We start from the raw sequence: 26,894 nt of genomic DNA, 5'->3' as shown, positions 1-26,894 counted from the left end.
GCTGTCTACTGGCTAATAATCTTTCCCTGCACTTGTAAATCGCTTTCCTATCAGTGTCCTTAGCGCCTTCTGACGTCTCTTCCTGCACTAAGATGCTGTGAAACGATTCCTCCCTATCTTTTCCCTGCACTCATAAATCATTTTTTCTGTCTTTTTTTTTTTTCCACAGTCAGGTTTTTCCAATTGCTGTCCCAGGCGCCTTTACACGTCTGTTCCTGCACTCTGAATGCTGGATGGCCGCTGTATTTATAGGGCTGTGACATCACAGGGCTGATTGGCTGCATGTAAGCATGTCAATCTGGGTGATCCCGCCTTCCCAGAGTTCCTTGCCCCATGTCCTCAGTCCTCACACATATAGCCGTCATTTTAGGAAAAATGTGATTTGTTACCACGAAGTGCGAGGAAATTCGCATCCGTTGCGAATCAAATTTTTAATGAAATTCTAAACAAATTCAACTTTGTCAGCTTCGATTCGGTCAACTTTAATAGTATGTAACTGCTAGTTTTGCTGCATGGGTAATGCATTTGCGCATTTTGTGTGTTATGCTGAAATGCTTATTTAGATAATTCAATTTAAGGACAATTTTAAAGGGTCACTAACTTTTGATATGTGATAGAGGCATCAACATTTTAGATTGGTGAGACTGAGTCTGAGATCCTCACCGGGACAGAATCAAGAGCATATCACTGCACGAGATGGGCTCCATAGAAGTCTATGAGCCAGTCTTTATTCCATCCTCAGCAGTCAGCAGAGAGAGTGCTCAGACCTCCACTGATCTAAAGTTTTTTATGTCTATGGCAAAAGTTTTTGCAAAGTTAGTGATCCTATAAAAATAAATTTTTATGTAATACGGAATAATTGGTAGTCTGCAGCTGGTGCACATTTTCTAGAATGCCCAATCAGCTAGTACCACAAAAGTTAAGCCCAAAATATTAAATGGAACCTGTCACATTTAACATTGTGTCTGAGCAGAAGGCAGCATGACCTAGAACAGGAGGAGCTGAGCAGATTGATTGTAGTATCATAGGAATAGATTCAATAAAACTTTTCATTTATATCCATGCTTATTCTGGACTTTGAAGTTGAGGAGACAGTCCTATGGGTGATCGACAATCTTTCCTCTATGGCTGCGAATATAGAGATAGCTGTCAATCACTGATAGGACCGCCTTCTCAACGTCAAAGCCCAGAATGAGCAGGAATTTAAAGGACATTATTATAAGTTATATAGTTTTGTGTGAAAAGATTAATTATATCAGTCTGCTCAGCTCCTCCTGTTCTATAACATGCCGACTGCAGATTATTTCACATTTTCATGGTGACATGTTTCCTTTAAAGCTATGTACTCACCTCACCATTCTCATCCCTTCCTTCCATCTCTGGTGATGTTTATGGATAATGGCACATTACATGTCACTTCCGAGGTCTGTTATTTTATTTAAACATTTATTTCAGCTAAAACTTTTCTAAATTGTTTTTCATCCATGTCGACCCATTGACTATATCTTTTAAAGGGTTTCTGTCAACAGGAAAATGGTTATTAACCTGGCTGACATTAGTTATGTACTAATGTAAGCTGAACATGACTATATTAGTGCCATCTCACTGCGTGCCACCGTTATTGAGAAAAAAATAACTTTTATAATATGCAATTGAGCCTCTAGGAGCAGGGGGGGTTCTCCTGCTCCTAGAGGCTCCGTTCTCCCACCTCTGGCCATGCCCTGCTACACTTGGTTGACAGGGGCAAGGCAGCGCTGGTCTCCTCTTACCGCCCTGTCTGCAGTGGAAATCTCGCGCCGTCCCGTTTAGTATTCTGCACAGGCGCAGTGAGTAAAGCTGTCAGCCAGCAAGCGTCCTTCAATCACTGCGCCTGCGCCGAATACTGAACGGGACGGCGCAGGCATGAGATTTCCACCGCAGACAGGGCCAACAAGAGGAAACCAGCGCTGCCTGACCCTGTCAATCAAGTGTAGCAGGGCGTGGCCAGAGGTGGGAGAACGGAGCCTCTAGGAGCAGGAGCAACGCCTCCCCTCCTGCTCCTAGAGGCTAATTTCCATATTATAAAAGTTATATTTTCTCAATAGCAGCAGGCAGTGAGATGGCACTAATATAGTTATGTTCAGCTGCCATTAGTACATCACTAATGTCAGCCAGGTTAATAACCCTTTTCCTGCTGATATAAGCCCTTTAAGGCTGAAGCTAGTGCAATGAGTAGGACACTGGTACGGTGGCCAAATATGCAGTGGGTCAAGACAGCTGTGTATAATTGCAATGTGCACAGGGTACTGTTGCAGGGCCCTTTTAAGATGTTATAACTCACGTACCAGGTGAGGAATGCCAGAGGGGGATAATGTCTCTGTGTAGTGTCAACAGTGTCTCCTACCTGGGTATGGATGGACTCCTGGATCCTGGCTCACTTGCAATAAAATGAGTGTTGCTAGTAGGAGTAATTGAGGAACTTTGGTAGTAAGAAATAAGATCCAGACTAGTGATATAATCCAACTTGTCTTTACTGAATGGCAGCATAAATCCATGCGAGTAACAGCAGTAGTCATCTAGGTCCCAGCAGGTATTGGCAATATGTGGCAGGGTTCAAGATCTCTTCTGCTTCTGATCATATGCCTGGAGAATATGGCAGGTATCTATTTTCTGCTCTGTCTATCTTCTGCTTGGTATGGGCCTGACTAGCTGAGGAGGAATTTGGGCTTCTCCTGGACTCTGGATATGTACTCACTGCTTGGCTCACAGGGAATGCTTTTCCTGGCAATCTATAGTTCTGGAGGTGCTGCTTGCTTGTCCACAGTCGAGGCTGAGGGGCTCGGACTGGGAAGAGTGATCTTTGGCCCCAGCCGAGGCTCGATCCTGTCTGGGGATCCCTGTTTCTGGGAGCTCCTACTAACACAGCCTTCCCCTAGCCGGGATGGCTGGTACACTAAAACTAGAACTTCCTTCTCCGCCCCATGAGACAGGACATGGGACCAGCCCACTTCTGCTCACAGAGGGGGGGGCTAAAACTGGAATGAACTATTCCAGTCTAGCAATACTAAACTGGCTAAGATCCTGCTACATACTGCTGCCACCTGCTGGTGCACATGGAAATTACAGCAAATACATGAAACAGGCCTAGAAAATACATAAAATGACATTAATGACAATATATTTACACAAGATGACAATTTACATACACCTAACATGTTGTAGCGGGGAGAAAGAGTTTGGTACCATACTCTGGGATGTTACACTAGATGTAAAGGATATTTTCTGTGGCATGCAGATTTGTTATATATGTGTCACATGCGTATTTTGCCAGGGATTTTGCCATTGATGTGCCTTAGATTTTACTTTTAAATAGAAAATTTAGTGAGCGCGCTGCAGTTTTGAAAATCTGCATAAGGCTTTGAACTCCATGTGAATTTTTTTATGCTACATGTGGAAACTTCCGTCACATCTAAACTCAGCCTCCATCTGGGAGCATGAATTCCCGAAGTGATCTCTTCTTTGACTGGACTACATGGCATTGTAATGATTTATAATGCTGTGTGGCTCTGCCAAACTTCAACTCTAATGATTTGTACTGACGGTCAAATCATGTTTCAAGCAGTGAACATGCTCGTCTGAAACTGGTCTAAAGAAGCATTTCTTATCAAGATCTTGTCCGTGAAGGTGGGAATCCTACTCTAGGGACTTCCCAAAATAGCTGGTTTGTGGAACCCCCGGATCAGGCAAAAACACATATGTGAAAGTAGCCTAAGAGAAACATTTATCAAATCCGATATGTCAATTTTGTGGCTTAAAAAAATAGCAAGTCATGGCATTTGCACCATTTTCTGTGACATTTGGTAAATTTTTGTGACATCTGGTGATCCTCACCACTTTTGAAAGTGGTCTATGTTTAAGAGCTAAACGTGAGATTAAACCTGGATTATGACTGATTTACTAAGTATGCCTTTTGCAAAAGTCGCAATCTATGCCAGGCAGCCCCCTGGTGTTTTTTACACATTCAAATATTATTAAAGGGGTTGTCCCACAAAAAATATTCGACAGTTTTCAGACCAGCACCTGACTCTGAATGCTTTTGTAATTGCATGTAATTAAACATTTTGTATAGCTACAGAGTTATTCGATAAAATCTACCTGTACAGCGCCACCTGCTCTTCGTTCTTTTTCTTATTTCTTTGTCCTGCTCACTGAGAAGGCCGCACATGCTCAGTTCCAGCCTTCATCTGCCTCTTGACCTGTGATAGGTAGAGAGATCCGGCAGAAAAAAAACACGGCCTCTGAGCTAAGGCAGAAAAGACACTCCCCTTGAGCTGACAGCTTGATGTAAATCTAGCAGAGCACTGAATGGGAACATCTCTGGATCCACGTGAGGTACAGAGTTGGTTCCAGCTTTGTTAGAAAGAGATTGTCATGTACTGTCGCATATCATGGCATAACCCCTTTAAGGTGCACCATTCATAAATTTGATGCTGGCACACAAAGCAAAGCCAGACTTAAAACTGACACAAAAAAAAACAGCAAATGATAAATATCCCCCTTAAAGGGGTTGTCCGGGTTCAGAGCTGAACCCGGACATACCCTTATTTTCACCCCGGCAGCCCCCCTGAGCCTAGCATCGGAGCATCTCATGCTCCGATGCGCTCCCGTGCCCTGCGCTAAACCGCGCAGGGCACGGGCTCTTTTGTTTTCAATAACACACTGCCGGACTGTAACTTCCGCCCGGCAGTGTGTTCGGTGACGTCACCGGCTCTGAGGGGCGGGCTTTAGCTCTGCCCTAGCCGTTTTACTAGCTAGGGCAGAGCTAAATCCCGCCCATCAGTGCCGGTGACGTCACCGGGCTTCCTGTCAGCCCCATGGAGAGCCCCGGTACGTCACCGGAACTCCTAAAAATGCCTTTGCCCTGCGCAATTTAGTGCAGGGCAAAGGAGAGCATCGGAGCATGAACTGCTCCGATGCTCTTGTCAGCGGGGCTGCCAGGGTGAAAATGGAGGGATGTCCGGGTTCAGCTCTGAACCCGGACAACCCCTTTAAGTCTTTCATACTTACAGTCCAGTGGTTTACTCACCCCTCCAAGCTCCAGCATTGTTCTGAACAAAAAAAAAAAAAGTACAGACATGTTCAAAAGATATAAATATATTATTATTATAAATCTCATATGTCTAATAAAAAAAAATACTATATGGGAGCTAAAGGGGGGGGGGGGCTCAGACAGTAGATTACAGAAAATGATTAAATATCACAGCAATGACCCCAACTTGTTAGGGCTGTTTCACACCAGCGGATGCCGTGCGTGTCATCTGCAGCGGGAATAAGAGCCAAACCCCGCTCCGGACAGCAGAGACCCGGAGACAGTAACATGATTGATAATGCTCCGTGCCTCTCTGTGATCTTTATACTACAACATCACAGTGAGATAAAGTTGTCACCGTGATTTTGTAGTAAAAAGATCACAGAGAGGCACGGAGCATTATCAATCATGTTACTGCTCTGTGTCTCTGCTGTCCGGAGCGCGGCTTGGCTCTTATTCACGCTGCGGATGACATGCACGGGATCTGCTCGTGTGAAACAGCCCTTAGAGTATGATAAGTAGTTAATATTATAGATCTGTCCAATATCTAACCCTTGTAATCTGAGATAAAAATATTCTCCACAGCAGTTGATCAACTAACACCAATATAGCTGTGCTGTGTACAGCGCTATTCACACCAGATCCCATGTGTACCACATCCACCCTCTTGAAGGTGCAATATAAACTGCACAATGACTCAAATAACCAACATAAAGATCCATGAATTAATAGCTAGGTAAAGCCCACAATACATACTATAGTATAATATACTATTTCATGCTCAGTTGATTTGGATGACCTTAAAAGGATGATGAGTTCCCTTTAAAATACTTGTGCGATATGAGCAGATTATTGGACAGAAGCGCATAAACAGTAGTAAGAAAGGTTATCTCTGCATTTTTCTGTGGAAATTATCTACGCTCAATGGGGGTCTTTTATCAGAGACTCTGGTCTTTGTTATCTCCTGTGTTATCTCCTAATTTATAACGAGGCACAGGCGCACCTAGATTGAAAACTACTCAAGTCCCTGGCTGGAATAGTTTTCAATCGTCATTTACGCCTGGAAACAGGTGTAAATGTTAGTAAATTTTCCTAGGCCGATGTTCTGGCCCCCACCACTCCCCAATGTTAGGGGCAGCATAAGAACGCCCCACATGACAACATTTTGTTGCATGGGTGTTTATAAAGCTACAAAACAGGGTCTTGCATCCTTATGTCAAAAACTGTCTTAGTAAATGACCCCCAATATCCCTCATTTTCACTGCAGTCATGGCTGCTCCTCCTTGCATTGTATGTGATGTTAAATGACTGCATCGTGATATTTTTTCTGTTGCGATTCAGACCCTTCCTCCTTTTTTTTAGGCTTCAGATAGAGTAGAACCCAGTTCTGTCCCTAGATAGCAGGTAAATATGTGTATCTGGGTGTAATAATTTCACGTTCCTTGACCGTTTCTATGGAAACGTGTATCTTCAGAACAGCTGATCAGCCGCAGGCCTTAAATTTCAATTCCTGCTCTCAGCTATCTCCAAGGAAACCTGCCCGCCACCTCACTTGTTATCACAGACTGATACTTGAGTGCGGTACACTCATTACAGGAGCTTTCTGGCAGCATCCTGGAGGAGGAAATGTTAACATGTCTCCTTTATTGTAAGCTACTACATAGTAATAATGCTGAAATAATAACTGTGAAAAAGACAAAGACATCTAATTGCATAGGTTGTAAATTCAGGAGCACTAAGCATTCACCCATGGCAACCAATCAGATTACACCTTTCATTTTTCAGAGCTGTCCTGAAAAATGAAAGGTGGAATTTGATTAGTTGCTATGAACAACTAAGCCAGTTTTTATTAGATCAGTTTTGATAAATCTCCCCCAACCACACGGATTTAGACAGCATACTTACCAATTTTGCAGTTAGGAAATTTGGCGCAAATTTGAATGACTGCACAGTGGGGCATGCCATTTGCGGGGGGGAGCTTACTTCTCCTCCACTTCCAGTGCACTGGAACAAGTACATTGCAAAATGACACAGTACCTTTAAAGAGGACCTGTCAAAGTTAAACTTTTTTGGGCTTATAGGTACAGTATGTGGCCAATGGTGATCTACACTATAGTCATGTTTGATGTATAAGCCAAACATTATCGTTGATTGGCCGGTCAATGTCAGTAAAAGATTATACCTGTAATGTATAAATATTAGTGTTGAGGGAGTCAATCCGAATTTCATGAAAAATTTGATTCACCACAAATCTGAATTTCTTGGCGCTTTATGGTAATGAATAACTTTTTCCTGAAATGGCAGTTAAAAAAAACCTAAACAAAAACATACCTCATCCATTTGATAGCAGAGAGGCTGTCACCGCCATCTTGATTGAAGAAAATGCGTAAATTCCTGCGCGCTTAGGTGTGACGTCATAATGCTGGGCGGGTGCGATGACGTCACCTCTCCACAAACAAATGGATGAGGTATGTATATTTATGTTTTAACCCTTGATTAACCCTCTGAGAGGCTGAATGTGACTCTCAGATGCCTCGATCAGCGTTGGATACGGCATCAGAGGAGTTAAATCATGGTGGCACGGCGTGATTGCCGTTCCCCTTCATTGCACCCGCTCCATACAATGGAAAGCTTATCGTTATGATGTAACAAATCTTTCTTGTTGAAGTTCGGCAAAGCAGTTGAATCAAGTTTTCAAAAACTTCCCTTATCACTAATAAACATGAATATATTTGATAGGTACAGTTGCAAGAAAAAGTATGTGAACCCTTTGGAATGATATGGATTTCTGTACAAATTGGTCATAAAATGTGATCTGATCTTCATCTAAGACACAACAATAGAAAATCGCAGTCTGCTTAAACTAATAACACACAAATAATTAATGTTACCATGTTTTTATTGAACACACCATGTAAACATTCACAGTGCAGGTGGAAAAAGTATGTGAACCCCTAGACTAATGGCATCTCCAAGAGCTAATTAGAGTGAGGTGTCAGCCAACTGGAGTCCAATCAATGAGATGAGATTGGAGGTGTTGATTACAGCTGCTCTGCCCTATAAAAAACACACGCCGGTTCTGGGTTTGCTTTTCACAAGAGGCATTGCCTGATGTGAATGATGCCTCGCACAAAAGAGCTCTCAGAAGACCTACGATTAAGTTGACTTGCATAAAACTGGAAAGGGTTATAAAAGTATCTCCAAAAGCCTTGCTGTTCATCAGTCCAAGGTTAGACAAATTGTCTATAAATGGAGAAAGTTCAGCACTGCTGCTACTCTCCCTAGGAGTGGGTGTCCTGTAAAGATGACTGCAAGAGCACAGCGCAGACTGCTCAATGAGGTAAAGAAGAATCCTAGAGTGTCAGCTAAAGACTTACAAAAGTCTCTGGCATATGCTAACATCCCTGTTAGCAAATCTACGATACGTAAAACACTAAACAAGAATGGATTTCACGGGAGGATACCACAGAGGAAGCCACTGCTGTCCAAAAAAAACCATTGCTGCACATTTACAGTTTGCACAAGAGCAACTGTATGTTCCACAGCTGTAGTGGTAAAATATTCTGTGGACAGATGAAACCAAATTTGAGTTGTTTGGAAGAAACACACAACACTATGTGTGGAGAAAAAGAGGCACAGCACACCAACATTGAAATCTCATCCCAACTGTGAAGTATGGTGGTTTGGGGATGATTTGCTGCATCAGGGGCTGGACGGATTGCTATCATCGAAGGAAAAATGAATTCCCAAGTTTATCAAGACATTTTGCAGGAGAACTTAAGGCCATCTGTCCACCAGCTGAAGCTCAACAGAAGATGGGTGTTGCAACAGGACAACGACCCAAAGCATGGAAGTAAATCAACATCAGAATGGCTTAAACAGAAGAAAATACGCCTTCTGGGGTGGCCCAGTCAGAGTCCTTACCTCAACCCAATTGAGCTGCTGTGGCATGACCTCAAGAAAGCAATTCACACCAGACATCCCCAGAATATTGCTGAACTGAAACAGTTCTGTAAAGAGGAATGGTCAAGAAATACTCCTTATTGCTGCCAAAGAAGGTTCAACCAGTTATTAAATCCAAGGGTTCACATACTTTTTCCACCTGCACTGTGAATTTTTACATGGTGTGTTCAATAAAAACATGGTAACATTTAATTCTTTGTGTGTTAGTAGTTTAAGCAGACTGTGATTGTCTATTGTTGTGACTTGGATGAAGATCAGATCACATTTTATGACCAATTTGTGCAGAAATCCATATCATTCCAAAGGGTTCACATACTTTTTCTTGCAACTGTATATAAATGTAGGTTTGGGTCTTAGATTGCTAGAGATGGGATGTTAATCGGGGCACAGTCTGCCATTTTTGAGGTGGAAAAGCATTTTTCCGCCTCATGGGCTATTTTGCCTTCCTGTCGATCAACACAATAGAATTATACAAACGTGACGGACCGGTGTCTTTCTCCAACCTCCAAACCTATGTATGCAAGTGTAAGGTGGTAGAATATAAAATACAAGTCTTCTGTACCTTCCACACCATGAATATAACAGCTCATATTCTTTGAATTATTCTATGTAACAATATACATTAACTGTTCTATATTCTATGTATAATGAGTGCTATTATTTATTAGCATTTTATCATAAGAAAGATGTTTAAGGTTTCTAAGGAAACTAGAGTGGTAGAGGCATAAAATTATGTGCTTACTGTTAGTCTCCTATGGTTGTGATATTTTGGGTGAATCTACATACAGTTTATGTATTATGAAATGTAATATATAGTGAAATGGTCTGACCAACTCTCACCATCACAGGTTCCCCTTTTTTTCAGCCGGACCACGATTAAGCCATACAGGCGGACTAGTATAACCCCCACACATGAGCCGAGGCTTAAAGCTGGGTAAAACAAGTCTGAGTTTATTGGCAGACACGCATCCAATTATACAGTGCACAGAACACCTCCCCCACAGCCTGGGAGATGATTGAGTTACAAACTAAGCCAACCCCCAACTTCCCCAGGAGAAAACAATACAGTATGGTAAAACACTCCTTTGATGTGATTTTCCTGAACAAATGCAGGGTTCTTGGCATTCCAGGGGGAGGGGGTCTCCATTCGGGAACCGAACAAACAGCCAAAATGAAGGAAATACGAACAAAAAGGTGCGAACGAAACCATAGTGAAAGAGCTATCCTTCACATATAGCATTCCATAATACAGTCTTTTTATTAGAATTGTGTCCTTTGCAAGCAGAAGTGTTATTATTGTTGAGCGAATCAAAGCATCGAAGTGGAATTCGATTTGATTTGCAACGAATCTGAATTTCCTCACACTTCGTGGTAATGAATAATATTTTTTCCCCCTAAAATGGCGGCTACACGTGTTACAATGTGAAAGTAAGAAGCCCCAGAATGCGAGATCACCCATAAGGCTTTGCAGACTGCCAGTCAGCAGCTAGCCAGCCCCTGTGATGTCACATCCCTTTAAAAGCCTCATCCTGCATGGTCTCCGCCAGTTCACTGTGAGCTGAGCATAGGGAGAGACGTGACCAGCGCTAAGGACAGTATTTCTAAAAGCTCTTAAATATGGAATATTGGATAGGGAGAGTGCAGGGACAGTGTAGGGAAATCATAGGGTGAGTTTTTACACACTGTAGTGAGAGCATATGGAGACTGCAGGGACTGTAATCCGAAGCTGAAGGGATCCATAGATGATAGTGCAATTTGCATCAATCCCTGTGTAAGGAACAGAGCTATCTAATTAAACAGTGTCCACCTTGTTTAGTAGATACACAATTCTATTAGGCCTTGATTCTCCAATTCTCCAATAGTGATGCACAGTCATTCTACAGCTAACAGAAGTGATTCGAAAGGATGTGTTTGCCGTGCCACAACATGGCTTAAAAGAACCTTTTTTTTTCCCTCCACTACTTTATTGGCACTGCCTCCATGTCCTTCTTTTGTTACACTATAGAATCATTGGGGCACAGATCCAGCTGGGGCATACAGTGTTTTTTTTTTCTTTTACTAAAGGCTGTTTGCTGTATGCTTTTCTTTTGGTTTAGCTAGGGGCTGGTTAGGACTGCTGGTGGCCTGCACAATGGTGCACACGTCCATATACTGTATGAGACCTGCCTGTCATACTGACGCACAGTAACTGTTTCACTATGAGAAAAGACTAGCTATACGTGTTGCTACAATGTACAGTGATTTTCACCTAAATACTCTCCCTGCAGGCCGGGATATAGCGGATTTAATGCACTTCATGACTAATTAATTCAGATAGAAGAAAATTTGTTGAAAAAATTTGGCGAAGCATCCAAATCGAAATTTTTAAGTCTTCGCTCATCTCTAGTTATAATAATACGGCAGGAGTTACTGTGGTTTCATTTCTGCCCATCAGCAGACTACAGGCTTTTATGACAGGCTGTAGTCTGCTGATGCATTCACACTGTACTTACATTACCTAATTTGCGTCTTGCATTGGATTTAACCCAATTAAATAAGTCTGTCCCAACATAAAACATTATTTTAATATAATGAAAACAAGTTACTTTTGTAATTTACTTTGTTACAAAAATGCTCAAGTTGTGAGATATTCTCTTGATATTCTATGATGGCGCCCCCTGGTGTTTAATCTGTATAGTAATGTGAATGTCCACCTACCGAGCTGGATGAGCATGATCATAAATGCGGCGTTCCATCCTTCAACTGTCACCAGCTGTATCTTCTATTAGTCCTCAGGCACACGACTGTATTTTGCATCAGCGTCCGATCTGCTGGGTCTTTTGCAGATTGCACATGGACCTGTTCATTTCTATGGACAGCACACAGATGTCATCCGTATGCTGTCCAGATGTGTATGCCCGTCCCACGAATTATAGAACATGTCCTGTTCTTGTTGGTATTGTGGACAAGATTAGCCATTTTTAGTGATGGGAGTGAGAAAAATGTGGATTACACACAGAAGGTGTCCATATTTTGCATATCCGTGGTTTGCAAATTGCAATGAGGACACGTTAGTTACAGGGAGAGAGCTGCAACAGTATGTCCACATTTCCGTTTTTGACTGATGTCTGCTGCCCTCATTCTCTGTGGACACACGCACCTATTGATTTGAATGTGTCTGTTCACACATCAGTATTTTTTTACTGCCTGTGGCATTGTGACATGAACTACTTTGGTCTATGATGTGGACCAAACACGCCCAGTCTATTGGGGTCATTTATCAAACTGGTGTAAAGTAGAACTGGCTTAGTTGCCCATAGCAACCAATCAGATTCCACCTTTCATTTTTGACTGCTCCTTTGGAAAATGAAAGGTGGAATCGGATTGTTTTTTATGTGCAACTAAGCCAGTTCTACTTTACACCAACTTGATAAATGACCCCATATGTGTCCATGAAATTCACAGACATGACACCGATGATGCGTCTGTTTTTCACTGAAGACTAATAGGAGATGCTCTGGAAATAAATTTTAAGCTGAGCAACGTCCGTATATTATGGATGACACGAGGAAGCTAAAAATAGACACACGGACCAAACACGGATGAAACGAGGACGCTTTTTTCACAGACTTGAAAATGACATGGAAATGTGGACGAGGCCTAAGGATATGCCCGAGAGCTACAGGAGAAAGAGCACACACAATAAAGGGCACGGCTCTGAGCTGTGGTAGGGTGAGAGCTGAAGTAGAAGGGACACACCCTTGAAGCTACCAGCCTAAAGAGAAACTAGCCGAGCGGTTGGGGCAATGAATTCAAAGATTTCTTGATCCATGTGCAGTGCCGGGCTGGTTCTAGCTTTGTTAGAAAGAGATTGTCATGTTCTACAGTATATGATGTCTGATTTTCATTTTTACATCAGTCATGGATTAATTCTAATCATTTAAGTCATAACACAACCAATTAAGAGAGAAGACACACATATACAAATATAACATAAATATTTTATTAAGTAATGAATATTACAACAGGCCATAGACAATAATATTAAAATGAGTAGCAGCAGTGCAGGAAAGCGCTGCGAAAAGCAGCTCAACCGCCAGACTATGGGTATATAAAATCCAAAATCAGAGGGAGGAATAGGGAAGAAAAAGAGGAAAAGTCCAGCTCGATTAAATGTTACCTTTATTACACTCCAGTCAACATGTTTCGGATCAAAGACAATAGCGATCAATCCTCAGGGAAGTAATATATGCTGCATCAAGTAGGCAATATAAACCCTACCCCCAACGTATGTTCAAGCCTCCAACCTCTACAGATAAACCATCAGAAACTGCAAAAAAGGACCAAAAGAAGCAGCTGAGTATACAGCACCTATAACTGGCCCATAAGCAGTATGGAGGAACAACAATAGTAGTAATAGACGTTAAATAAGCAAAAATACTATAGTATATTACCTAAAGTTGGTAGGAGGCACAGATGGATCGAACCCAGGTCTAGCAGAGAGCGCACCCCGACGCACGTTTCGCTCCTCCGCTTTCTCACGGGGCGTATAAGTCATGTAAATGTCCGACATTTTTCGTTTACCAGGAACCCTACACCAGGGTCGTCTGTAGGCAATTGTAATATTATTTTATGATTTATTACAATTTATTACTACAGACTACAGTTATCTAAATTGTAAACCTGCATACAAATCACGCAGTATTTGATCTGATGCATTACCTTTCATAGTATTGTATTTAAGAATTTAACAATTCAATGGTAACTTTAAGTGCAGGCGCCAGATTGTCCCATGGCCTTGCCTTCCATTTTCATTCTGTCACATGGCTCATTTTTTGAATCTGTAGCTAGAGGCTGTGTAGACCTACAGAGAACATCAAGCAGAGTCGTTTTCCTTGTGCCGAGTGTTAAATGTCAGAATGCTGTGAATTTACTTGGAAGGTGGGAAAATGTAAGTGATCTCAGGATGTGGTTCAACGCAATAATAAAACAAAGCTTTTTTTCTATTCTTTTTTACAGTTTTAATTCAATTCAGTTAAATGTTTGATAAAATAGAAGTCACAAGTATTGTGATGAACAATGGAAGTGGCACCAAATTAATATCTGTAAATTTTTGTAAGTCAAATGTTTTTTTTTTACCCAAACCAGTGAATATAATACATCTAAGTCAACCTTGATCGGTTTACATCTATTATAAGGCATGAATATTTGTATATATGCCAGGCACTGCTGCATGAGGCACAGGGGTTCCCGTTAGACCTAGAAGGCACCCCACGGAGGCTTTTTTTTGCAGAAAGAAAGCAGTAGATCTAAGTAGAAGAGCAGTAGGATTTTTATCATAATTGAAAAATAATGTAGGAACTATACAGGGATTTTTTGGGGTATAGAATGTACACTTGGGTCTAAAATCTCCAAACTATGCTCACATATTATGATAGTTACTTAGTTACATGGTTAATATGATTGAAAAAAGACATAAGTCCATCAAGTTCAACCAAGGGATAGGAGGGGACGTGAATCCCAGAAAGAAGTGAAACTCAGATTTCTACACATTTTCATAAGCATTAATGTCATTCACTTTTAAGAATTCATCTAAACCCTTTTTAAAATTCTTCACTGTTCCTGCTGTGACCACGTCCCGAGGAAGTCTATTCCACAGATTTACAGTTCTTACAGTAAAGAAGCTTTTACTCTTCTGGAGACTGAACTTTTCCTTCTCCAGTCAGAGGCAGTGCCCCCTTGTCTTTTGAGGGCATTTTAGATCATGCATAGTTTTTGCTGGTGTTGGGTTTCTGCATCATTTGATCTTCTTTACACATTTCAACTTAACATAAAAGACCTATTATTTTAACTTTTATGATAGTATTTTTTGGTCTCTTGGAGGACCGTGATAGTGTTGTTTCAATTATGACCTGCCTTTTGGCCTAGTCCTTGCCAAGGAACATAACAGATGGGTTAGGGGGTATATAGGGCTGTTAAAGAATGTTCCCTGACTGTATCAAAGGGAATGTCAACTTATCATTCAGTGAACTGAAGTGCTAACTCATCTTCTAGATTGACAGCGTCAGGTTCATGCATAGTCATCTTGCCTGGCCCTGTCAGTCAAGAAGGAGAAAGGCTGACATAGGAAGTAGGAGGAGCATGGAGCACAGAGTATCTTAGGTCTGCCCTTGATGCACTTACAGGGCTTAGTCACTTTCTGGCTACTATCTACCAGTGTGTAGGTAAGATGATCAGTGATGGTCAGTTCGCAGTGTTCTTTAGTAAGGTAGACTCACCTGTCCGGCGATGCCCTTACCTGTGACGGGAGCCGGTCTGAAATCAAATGCAGTCACCGGTAGCAGGCAGTTCCGAGAACAGCCCGATAAAGGCCCCTGGCGGCTGTTCTCGGAACTGCCTGCTCCCGGTGACCGCATTTGATTTCAGACCGGCTCCCGGCATAGGCACAGGTAAGGGCTTACCTGTGCATTGCCGGGCGGGGGAGTCTACCTTACTAAAGATGGCAGCCCGCGTGTGTTTGCTGGAGAACACTGCAAACTGACCATCACTGAAGATGATTATATTGAACTTTAGTAGTATAGCCTTTGTTGATATTCTGTGCTGTCATGTTTTAAGCCATGTTCTCTTGTTGGACAAATCTTCTGTGCTGCCCACATAGAGGTCCTGTCCATAAGATGGCCACTGATGAAGGGTCATGTGACCAGACACATCACTCCGCCTCTTGAGCAGGTGCAGTCTAGTTGAATGGAGGAGACTGAGTGATCTGCCTTGTCAAATGACCCTTCACCAGTAGCCATTTATTGGACAGGACCTCTGTGTGGACAGCACAAAAGACTTGGCAAACAAGGGGGCACATCTTATTAAATATAGAAATAGAATATCAACACCTATATTAACCCTTAGAGGAACTTGTGACTTTCTGTTTTTGCATTTTCATTTTTCACTTCCCAGAGCCATAACTTTTTTATTTTTCCATTCACATTGCCATATGAGGGATAATTTTTTGTGGGAAAAGCTGTACTTTCTAATGGCACTATTTAATATTGCATATGCTGTAATGGGGAGCTGGAAAAAAATTCCAAATAGGATGGAATTGGAAAAAAGAAACTCAATACTGCCACAGGTTTAAGGGGGAAGGGGGTTGTTTGGCATTCTCTATGTGGTAAAATTGACCTGTTATCTTCATTCTCCATGTCAGTACATATGTGTATAGTTTTTCTTGCATTTTAATACAATTATTTTTTTTTTTTTTAAGTTACGGTATGTGTACAGAGCTGTATGAGGGCTAATTTTTTACAGGGTGATCTGTACTTTTAAGTAAGGCTACTTTCACACTAGCGTTTTTGGCTTTCCGTTTGTGAGATCCGTCTAGGGCTCTCACAAGTGGTCCAAAACGGATCAGTTTTGCACTTATGCATTCTGAATGGAAAAGGATCCACTCAGAATGTATCAGTTTGTCTCTGATTAGTCTCCATTTCGCTCTGGAGGTGGACACCAAAACGCTGCCTGCTTGACGAAACTGAGCCAAACGGATCCGTCCTGGCACACAATGTAGTCAATGGGGACGGATCCGTTTTCTCTGACACAATCTGGCTCAATAGAAAACTGATCCGTATCCCATCGACTTTAAATGGAGTTCATGACGGATCCGTCTTGGCTATGTTACAGATAATACAAACTGATTCGTTCATGACGGATGCATGCGGTTTTATTATTGTAACGGGTCTGTTTTTGCAGATACATGACGGATCCGCCCAAAACACGAGCGTGAAAGTAGCCTAATACCATTTGACTCATGAAGTGTGTGTGACTTTATCTCTTTTTATTAATTTTTTTTGGAGGGAGGTGAAGTGAAAAAAAGAATGCCAAATTGGCAATTTTTTACTTTTTGCCATTGCAACATACGCCGTATCGGTTAAATATTGTTATATTTTTATAGTTTACATTCATTTTTGTACACAGCAATGCCTACGATGTGTATTTTTTGTATTAGTCATGTAATACAGGGGAATACAGCACCATATGCCTAATAAATCCAGTGTCTCACAGGTGACATCTCCTCTTATGTAGCATTTTTCTTTCCTCACCTTCTCCCTTTGGCCCATGATGACTTCTTTCAGCAGCATCTTGGATCTGCAAAGTTTACCAAACAGACATCTTAGGTTTCTCACTTTTCTATTATCATCCTCCCACCCTGCTACTCCAACAATATTATCCTGCTGATTACCCCAATTCTCCCCAAATACTATACCGCAGAAATTATATTGCCATACAGATTAGTCTAGTAATTGAAAAGCCCCACCAATAGCAGTAATACTCTTCCAGAGTGCCCTTATTAGTAATAGTGTCCCCTAAAATGCCCCCAATAATGATATTGCTCCCCAAGAATGCACCTGATATTGATAGTGAACTCCATATTGTGCCCAATAATAATGGCCACCATCGTGCAGTATTTATCCACCTTTTATAGTGTCCCCGGTAGTTATAATGTCCCCTATAGAACACCCAGTGCTTACTGTCTAATGTAACCCTATAGTGCCCCTGTAGTTATAAGGCCCCCTGTAATGCCCCCTACAATTTTCTTCTAGTTAAAATGTTCCCATATAGTGGTCCCAGCAATAGCAATGCCTCAGTTGGGCTACCCGTATTAATAATACACCTGAGCCCCTGACAGTGCTTTCAGTAATAGTAATGCCCCCATAATTCCCCCAGTAAAAATGCCCCTATAGTCCCCGCTATATTCCCCAGTAATTATAATGCCCATGTACTGCCCCTAGTAATAATAGTGACCGGTAGTGCCCTAATATTAAAAATGCACCCTTGGTGACCCTAAAAAAAAATATATAATAACCCCTGTGGTGCTCAATTAATAACAATGCTCCCACAGTACCATGAGTAATCAATCATACCTCATATTGTGCCCCAGTAATATCAATGCCCCCTATTGTATCTTTGGTAATGAGAATGTCCCCACAGTGCCCCCCAGAAATATTCCCCCACTGCCCCCAGTAATGTCCCTATAGCACCCACAGTAACATCCCCCAACTGCCCCCAGTAATGTGTCCCTACTGCCCCCAGTAATGTCCTTCCACTGTCCCCATTAATGTCCCCCCGACTGCCCCCAGTAATGACCTGGCGATGCCCCTGGGTCATCTTCTCTTCCAGATGGCATGCCTTAAAGCTCCAATAGAAAATCTGTAACAGTCTTGCACCTTCTAGGTGCCATTTGTCAGATGTGACTGCAATTTCTGCACTCCCTTTGTCTACTCCCCGGTTTGATGATTCAGGAGTCACAGCTAAGAGCAATCAAAGAGGCTTGATGACTTCAAGAACACACAGGCCCTTTGTTGTAGAAATGTGTGTATCTCAGCTCATAGATCCCTGCTGATTGCTCCCAGAAGAGTAGAATAGCATGAAATACAGTAGTTAACAGCTATGCTTCAAAAACCTAAAGTGTTGTGTTAACATGACTAAAGCAAACTTGTGTCCAGTACTAATAATTTTATTGGTGAGTAACGCAGCTATGTCCGGCTTTGGACTGCACCTGGTGTTTATGTAACTCATATTAAGTCTGTCTTAGCTGCAAGGTACAGCCTGTTTTTCCAACATGGAAAGGTCATACTATACCCTGTCTATCCTGTCCTATCGCATGTCAGGTCTGCTACGTTCTCCAACAGGTTTTTTTCATGGGTACCAAGGACATCACTCAAGAACATGAAATACCACCCACAGTTTAATTATAATATCATTATGTGGCATGGATCAACAATATAAAAAGCCATTTAAAGGGGTTGTGGCACCATGATGTTTGTATTTTTGTATCTTTAACCAACTTGCCACTATACAATGTATGTCTCTGTGCTTGGTAAGCATGGAAAAGGCTATGCTGCTCACAGGAGCGCCGCTTCCTTCCCAAACAGCTGATTGGTGAGAGTCCCGGGAGTCGGACCCCTACCAATCAGATACTGATGACGTATCCTGAGGATAGGTCATCAGTTATAAAATGTTTAAAAAAAAACTTTTAACGCTTGCCCAATGGGCTTTTACTGTATGAGATGGGAGGATCCTTGTTTTAAAGACCTACTATAGTTGAATTATGAAGAAAAAAGGGGGATTTTTTCCAGCTTGTAGTTGTGGTAATCCAAAGGCTTTTATTCAATAATCACGTGAGTATAAAATCCAGGTACAAGAAAGCAGGTCTACATGTTTCGGGCACAATTCAATTTTAGCCCTTACTCATGAGTAAGGGCTAAAACTGAATTGTGCCCGAAACATGTAGACCTGCTTTCTTGTACCTGGATTTTATACTCACGTGATTATTGAATAAAAGCCTTTGGATTACCACAACTACAAGCTGGAAAAATCCCCCTTTTTTCTTCATACTTCGTATTTCTCCTGATTCGGGTGAAGGAGTTGTTCCGTGCTACACAGTGGAATCCTCGGCAGGTGAGAGCTGCTCAAATCCTTGACCTTTTTTATAGTATAGTCGAATGTGTCATTACCAAAGTTTATTTTCAAAAGATAATTATTATTTTTTATTTGTTAAATTTTAATTTACTGGGAATCTTATAAGGGGGTGTAAGATTTGCATGATTCTATGTGATTATATCTTCTACTAGGGTAGTACAGTCAAATTCTCAGTGGGCTACTGGTTTGTTACTGGATACAGTCCAGCTTTTGCATTTACACCTGTTGACATCAGTCTTATTTGTACTTTGTTATTTGTGTTGAGCTTATGTTTTCAATTAGCATTTTCGTCAAACATTGCTAAATTCCATTAGTCCATTTAGAACTGACAATTCCACAGCTCTGGCTGAAAAAAATACAGATGTCTGCCCAATTAATCTTCTCATCCAGACAGCCCCAGCTGATCTTCACAGCCATACTTGATCTATATAAAAGGTTAAAAAAGTACAATTATATAATTTGTTTCAAGTGTTCGAAAAAGTCATTCCAGGCCGTTAATGTCAATAAAGACCGTCAGTTTAACAGCGATGAACACCTTTACATATGTTTTTTATTTTGGATTTTAAAAAAACAACATTTTTGTTATGGATTCCTATTAAATTTTTTAGACTGGTTTCTGCAGCATGCATGTATTCCAGTACATAGCAGGCTTCAGAATCATCAGATTGATTGCATGATTCCTTGATCTCCAGTCCTTCTGTCTCCTCTCATAGGCTGATTTATGTTCGAATTTAAGTTGAACATTTTCTATGGAGTTGGTCAATACTCAAGCCTATAGAAAAAAAAAATCATATTTGAAAATTAAATTTTTGCTGCGCTATGACTTTGAATTTGTTGGCATCATTTCCTGTATGTGTTGGTTATTTAATTTCTGCTTTTGCCACCATCATTTGGCACTATGTTGCCATTTTGTACAGCATTCAGGTTTCCTCTCAAGGTTTAATTCTCTTTTCTCTTGTTTTAGTCCTGTTTCTATATGGGTTGACTGCTAGTTCTTTGTCTTTTTTTGCTTTTATGGCTCGACTTCCAATCATACATTTATTGATGCCTGATCCCAGGTGTTCATCTAGCCTTTCTGCTGCCTGAGGCGAAAACTAAAATGGTGCCCCCCATGCCAATTTCCTAACCTAACCCCTTTACCGCAATGAAAGCGCTCATTGCCCATGGCCCTTCCGCTGTGCCCCTCTTTTGCCCCTACTTGGCACTCACCTGGGCTCATTGGTGGTGCACCCCTGCCTGATCCATCCTTCTTGGAGAGTGCTTCTGTCCCAACTTCCAGTACTTCTCCACATCTTAGTGTGACTGATTTTTTATTTATTTTTTTAGACTGTGTTATTAAGTTAAGATTTGTCCTTGTGGATAGCTGGTAAAAGTTTTAATACTGTTTTAATTTTCCCAGTTCATCTCCATTCACACAAATTTTATTTTACTGTGGGGTTCTGTAATATCTAAAACGGAAGGTTTAAAGAGTTGTCTGAGATTAGGAAAAGGGATGTGTTTTCCCCCCCCCCCCCCCCCGAAATGACATCATTCTGATACATGGGCCATGTTGCAATACCAGCCAATGGACACAATTTTCACAGTTTTTTCAAAACGTAGTGCCTTTTTTATGAGCTTAGACAGCTCGTTTAATGCACTTCGATATGAAAATTCATTGGTGGCCTAGACATTAATATATCTTAATATATTTTACCAAATAATCCCTAGCACTGATATGTCTGACATAAAAAATAACTAATGGAACCTTACAGCCACTTTATAATACAGTAGGAAAAGTATCATAACTCGGGAAGATAGTCTTGAGAAAGAAAAAAAAGAAAAAATACATTTAATCAGGTGAGCCACAGCTATAGTCTACGCAAACAGAGTGGCCCTGGAAAAATGCTAAAAGTGGCCCCATTTTGTAGTTGTATTATACCACCCGAAAGAGCCAAATAATAAGAGTCCATCACAAACTACTGCCAGCAGCACAATTTACATCCCCAAAAACTTCCACTGACCAGCTGTGAGGAGGGCTCAGGCGGTCCCCATGGGCATCGGCCCTTCTGGAAATTTCCCTGTAAGGTCTATGGCCAATCCGCCCCTGCTGGTGAAATATTCCCTTTTTGATGCTTAGTATTTTTAGTAGAGGTCTTTTACATATATGCTTCCCACTCAAGGATCAATGTTGGCTCCATTTTGAAACAATGCTGTGTGAAAGCATGGAGAGCACAAGCACTCAAACAATTCTGTAAAAATGTGCAAACTTTTGGAAAACACTAACACATTGCATTTATGGATCCGTTTATGTTATTACATAAGTTAGCACCTGTACAATCAGTCCGTTTATTGAACTTTAATTAACTTTTTGCAGTGAAAGAGAAAAATTGTGTCTATGTTGTGTTTCTGTTTTTGCGTGTTTTCTTGGAAGTTCCTCCATTTAGCTGCACCTCTCAGATCTATAGGCTTCTCCTGATACATGATTTAAGCTGCTAACACTTTTATTAGTCAAGAACTAATTATGAATGCTCCTGATGAGCGGCACAAGGTGCCAGATCAAATTAGCAGTTTGATGGTGGCAGTACATTGTCACTGGTGAGATTTAACACATGCACCAATTAACGTTATAAAAATACAAACAACCCAGGCTATTAGAAAATCACAGTAGAATTTACTGCCGGCCGCTTTCCAGCACAGACACGTAGACTTCTTCTTTTAGTACCGCCAACTGACTTCACACATATAATGGCTTCTGAAAACTAGGTAAACCATGATTGCCTTTCTTTTTTGTTGTTTTAATTAGTGTACACTATGTTAAACCCCATCTTTCTGCAGTGTTAGTTATATTTTCAGTAAATGTAGCTGTAAAAGCCCATATCTCCTCTGTGAAACCAATGGTAATTACACTGATGGCATATGCCACTTCTTGGAATTATTCTATAGCATGTCTTTTTAGTTAATAATCCTAAAAAAAAAAACATTTTCAGTTTAATTTACCGGCCTTCTTTTTTTTTTTTATGTTGATGGGAGTTTGATTTTGATGGACTATCCTGATCAGCTGTCAAGAGGCCACACTCTCACTGGAGATTGAATTGGCCACGTGACCGATGTACAGTGTACAGTGATGTCACTTGCTTAGGAAGGCGCCTAAGCGCTCACGGAGTATCAAATTCTCAGATAACCCCTGCAATGACTTTTTAATTATTGATTAAATTTTTTGCATTTGTTGCATTTACTTATTGTTTTTAAAGTCTGCTTGACCTTCAGTTTGAGAGAAGACGAAAACATTCCACCTTTCCTTTATGTGGTCCTCTTTTCTTTATATTGTATCACTATAAGTGCTCATGCACACGACCGTATGTATGTTGTGATCCGCAAAAAACAGATCTGCAAAAAATACGGATCATGTCCGTGGGCATTCCGTATTTTGCGGAACAGAACAACTGGCCCCTAATAGAACAGTACTATCCTTGTCCGTAATGTGGACAATAATAGGACATGTTCTATTTTTTTTCCTGTACGGACATATAGAAACGGAATGCACACTAAGTAAATTCTGTTTATTTTCACGGACCCATTGAGATGAATGGTTCCGCATACGGTCCACAAAAAAGAACAGAACGGACACGGAAAGGAAATATGTTCATGTGCATGAGCCTTAAGGCTTCATGCACATGACCATATCCGTATTTCAGTCAAATCAAACTACGAATCTGCAAAATACTGATACCTTCTGCTGATACTTTCTGCATTTTTCTCACTCACATCACTAAAATGCAATACAGACCAGTGTAGGACATGTTCTATAATTTACTCAACAGCCTCATGGATAGTTATGAATGGGTCAGTGTGCTATCTGCAAAAAATGCTGATGGCACACCGAAGAAAAATACGGTCTGAGGTATGAGGTCTTAGGTTGGGTCTACACAGGGAAGCTATATCCTGGCCTAACGAGGGGCGTCCAATAGGCACATGAATTTTCTGGTTAACATTAACAGAGGCATTCCTTTCAAATTAGTGTGGCCATCGGCTGCTGCATAGCAATTGCCTATGGAGATGCAGCCTAATCTGTTTTTGTCAGATTATTTTGCTATTTTGAGGAAATAAAATTTAGTTTTGTTGAAAGGCCAGTTAAAGGGTCAGACATGGACTATACGGGAGCCACTTCCACTAAGTCACACTAAAGACACAGCTTTCATTCTCATATAGGATAGCTAATCTACATATCATTTTTTCCTCTGGAGGGTTGCTTGTCCTATAAGACTCCCTGACATATCTGGTGCTCTCCACAAGGAGAAGCAGTACTCCCGAAACCTAAGAAAGCAAATTTTTAATTGTTTAATCAAAAATAGACCTGTTTAGTGTTGTGCCATGTGGTTTAATGCATTGTTATACACTACAATGCATATGACATTATACTGTAAGCAATGAAATAAAATGTAAAGGTTTACTAATTGCATAATATGTCTCCAAAATAGTCAAACTGTTGGTAGCCTACAGACCCAAAACCAATGAGAATTCTGCCATTAAGTCTTTCTATAATAATTTTTCCCGATATAGACATCCTCCAAAATGCATGCATTACCATCCTGGTTGATCACCACTGGTGGAAAAGTAGTTCATCAGAATAAAGTGGATCTATCAGAGCCCACATCTCAGTTCAGCATATGATAGAGGAGGAGTGGCTAAGCTTGGGCATATATAGTTTTCTATGATCTTATTCAGTATGTTCATGTAAAAAGCTGTTTTAGAGAGAAAGGCCTTTAATGGGAACTTGCTTTAGGGCTGCTAATCCACCAGCATGTCCTTGGCTTCACATGTCCAATGCGCGTGCACCCGATGCCTATGGAGATGAGTCCCAGACTCATCTCCTGTAAATTCTAATTTCGTTTTCTAGGTGATCCCATACTGCTGGGTTTCACAGAGGCATCTTTACCAAACTAAACCCCATCTACATAAAGGCATACTGGTGGTTTAGCGGCCTCAAACAAGTGACCGTTCTCTTTAACCCAATCAGTAAAAAAAACTATAAAAAGTTGCTGGCTTACAATTATTTGGTAGTTAATGCTGCTCCATTCCTTCTGTTTTCATGATAGCAGACACTATAGACGAGAAGCCAGCAGACTCTTTACAAGATCTCTACAGGGCCCTGGAAAAGGCCAGTTTGTCCCCACTTGGAGAACAGCGACTTTCAACCAAATTGGAGTACAAGAAGTCTTTTATTAAAAGATGTAGTGATCCAGTAGTCAATGAAAAACTTCACAGACTGCGAATTTTGCAAAGCACTTTAAAGGTAGGAAATTAGAAAAGAAATTGTAAGCCAAACTTGGGACCCTTATTAAAGTGGCAAGTTGTTTGTAACCTAGTCATAAATATGTTGAAAGAGATGTACAGGGCAGGTGTGTGTTTAAGGGCACATTCTTTTTATCTGGGTATTAAACATAGGTTTTGTTCTGCATATTTATAACAATTCAATCACATTATTTGGCTTGCAGTTTGTCTTTCTCCTCACTATGGTGCACAAAACTTATTTTAATCCAGAATTAAAGGTTCACACTAACTTCAAAAAACATTTGATATGTCATAGAGACAAATCAAAAGTTGGGGATCTGAGTGCTGATACACTCACAGATCATCAGAACGAGGGTCTCGATCGATTGTCTCGATTCAGTCCTCGTTCTAGAGATTGATGGGGGTCCCCGCTGATCAAAAGTTGTTGTTTTTTAAGTTAGTGACCCTTTAATACCAATTATCTGTAAAAGTAAAGTAAAAAAAATAAAACTACTAACTCATAAAAGTCTAAGAATGTATTTCTGTTCCGTTTTGGGATTATGAGAATTTATATTATTTTGTACTTCTGTGCTAAAGTCAGATGTCAGACTACCAGAGAGACTGGACTAGTGAGCAGTGAATTAAAATGATGATTAGAGAAATAGTGGGTAACTAAAGCTAAGTAACAAAAAAATATATATTTTCCCATTATAATCCACAAATTAAGAAAACAGACAACCCCTTTAAGAAGGTTATCCCATCATTAATGTAAAAAATGAAAATGTGACATTATATAGTACACGACGATCTCGTTCTAACAAAGCAAGAACCAGCCCTGTACCTCACATGGATCCAGAGATCTCCCCATTCATTACACCAATTGATATGTTAGATTTATTTCAAGCTGGCAGCTCAGGGGTTTATCTTTTCTCAAGAGGTGTATCTTTTATCAGGGGAAGTGTCCTTTCTGCTGCAGCTCTCTTCCTGTAATTGTCACAGCTTCTAACAGTAGGTACGGCTGATGGTAGCTGAATGATGCAACTGAGCATGTGTGACCACCTCAGCGATGTTACTGAGGTAGACAGCCTGTGTCTCAAGGAAAACTTGTGTAGGCATAGAGCGTGGATCTGCCTGAGTCTGTGCGCTGTCTTCCTGCAGAGGGCATCGAACTCACTGCAGGTATAGCGAATGCACCGCTCCTCTGAATCCGTGGGTGGAGCTGAAGGAAAATAAGTCTAAGAAGAGGGGCAGAGTAAAAAATGCAAGGTGAGGTAATACTAGAGATTAAGAGGTGGTCTTTTGTAAGAGGCGGGCTTGGGCAATTGGAGGAGGTGGTCCTGTGCTGTTGAAACCATTGGTGACACACTGCTGGGCACTTTGGACCTCTTTTGTATTCCCCAAAAAAATGCATTTTCTGGAGTTTGAAAGTGCAGATAAAGCTAGCAAAGGTATAGTTGAAATGATGTTAGATGGATGTACTTTGGATTGACGTTGCTTAGATATAGTAGAAGTATCTGACAGATTCCCTTTAAAGGGAGCTTTCACCTAATCTGAGCTTTTTTTTGACCGCTCAGATCAGGTTATAGACTCTTTGACCCTTATTACAATCGTACCTTTCTCTTCTGTGTCCCTCGTCCAGATCATGAAAATAACACTTTTTAAACTTATGCAAATGAGCTTCTGAAGGTGTCCAGGGGCAGCGTCACTGGGCGATGTGCCCAGAAAAACACACCTCCAGCCGGCGGACGTCACGAGCGGCACCAGAGGATGGCGGGCTGGGAACAGGCCCTCACCTGCGCCGTGCGCTACCCATTATAGGCAGAGGAACAGCTTTTAAAATTGTGCATGTGCCGGCCAACTATAGACAGCCAGCCGGCGCATGCGCAATATGAAAAGCATTTAGGATTAAATAGGGTTTCCCACAGGCATTTTAATTATACATTATACATTTATTGTGATAGTTTTATGTAAAGTGGAGGACTCCTTTAATGAAGAGCACAGCCTGTATGCACAGCCAGTTCCCTACTGTTTCTGTAGCACATTTGGGTGTTAGGACCTCTGCAGGTTGTCATTCAGCATTGCCAGTAGTTTAGACACAGTGCATTTACACCACTATTGTGGTGTAAATAAGATGCAAGTTATGGTGCATGCCATATGTGTATCATAA

At 41.1% G+C, this 26,894-nt stretch overlaps 1 protein-coding gene across 5 annotated transcripts in view; it reads left to right on the top strand.

Annotated features, from left to right (window-relative positions):
* The window catches only part of CNKSR2 (connector enhancer of kinase suppressor of Ras 2), a 414,221-nt gene that overhangs the window by 373,797 nt on the left and 13,530 nt on the right, over nucleotides 1-26,894 (top strand). For 3 of the 5 annotated variants that reach the window (XM_044283965.1, XM_044283963.1, XM_044283967.1), the window contains one exon: nucleotides 24,553-24,749. The exons of 1 other annotated variant lie outside the window; for it this stretch is intronic. In XM_044283965.1, the coding sequence (XP_044139900.1) occupies nucleotides 24,553-24,749 (197 nt within the window). The remainder of the gene's footprint in view (nucleotides 1-24,552; nucleotides 24,750-26,894) is intronic. One more of the 5 variants, XM_044283964.1, reaches the window with a different exon arrangement.

The sequence above is a fragment of the Bufo gargarizans genome, chromosome 3, assembly GCF_014858855.1.
Source record: "Bufo gargarizans isolate SCDJY-AF-19 chromosome 3, ASM1485885v1, whole genome shotgun sequence".
Taxonomy (NCBI): Eukaryota; Metazoa; Chordata; class Amphibia; order Anura; family Bufonidae; genus Bufo; species Bufo gargarizans.
The sequence above is the reverse complement of the archived record's forward strand: the minus strand, read 5'-3'. Positions and strand labels throughout refer to the sequence as shown.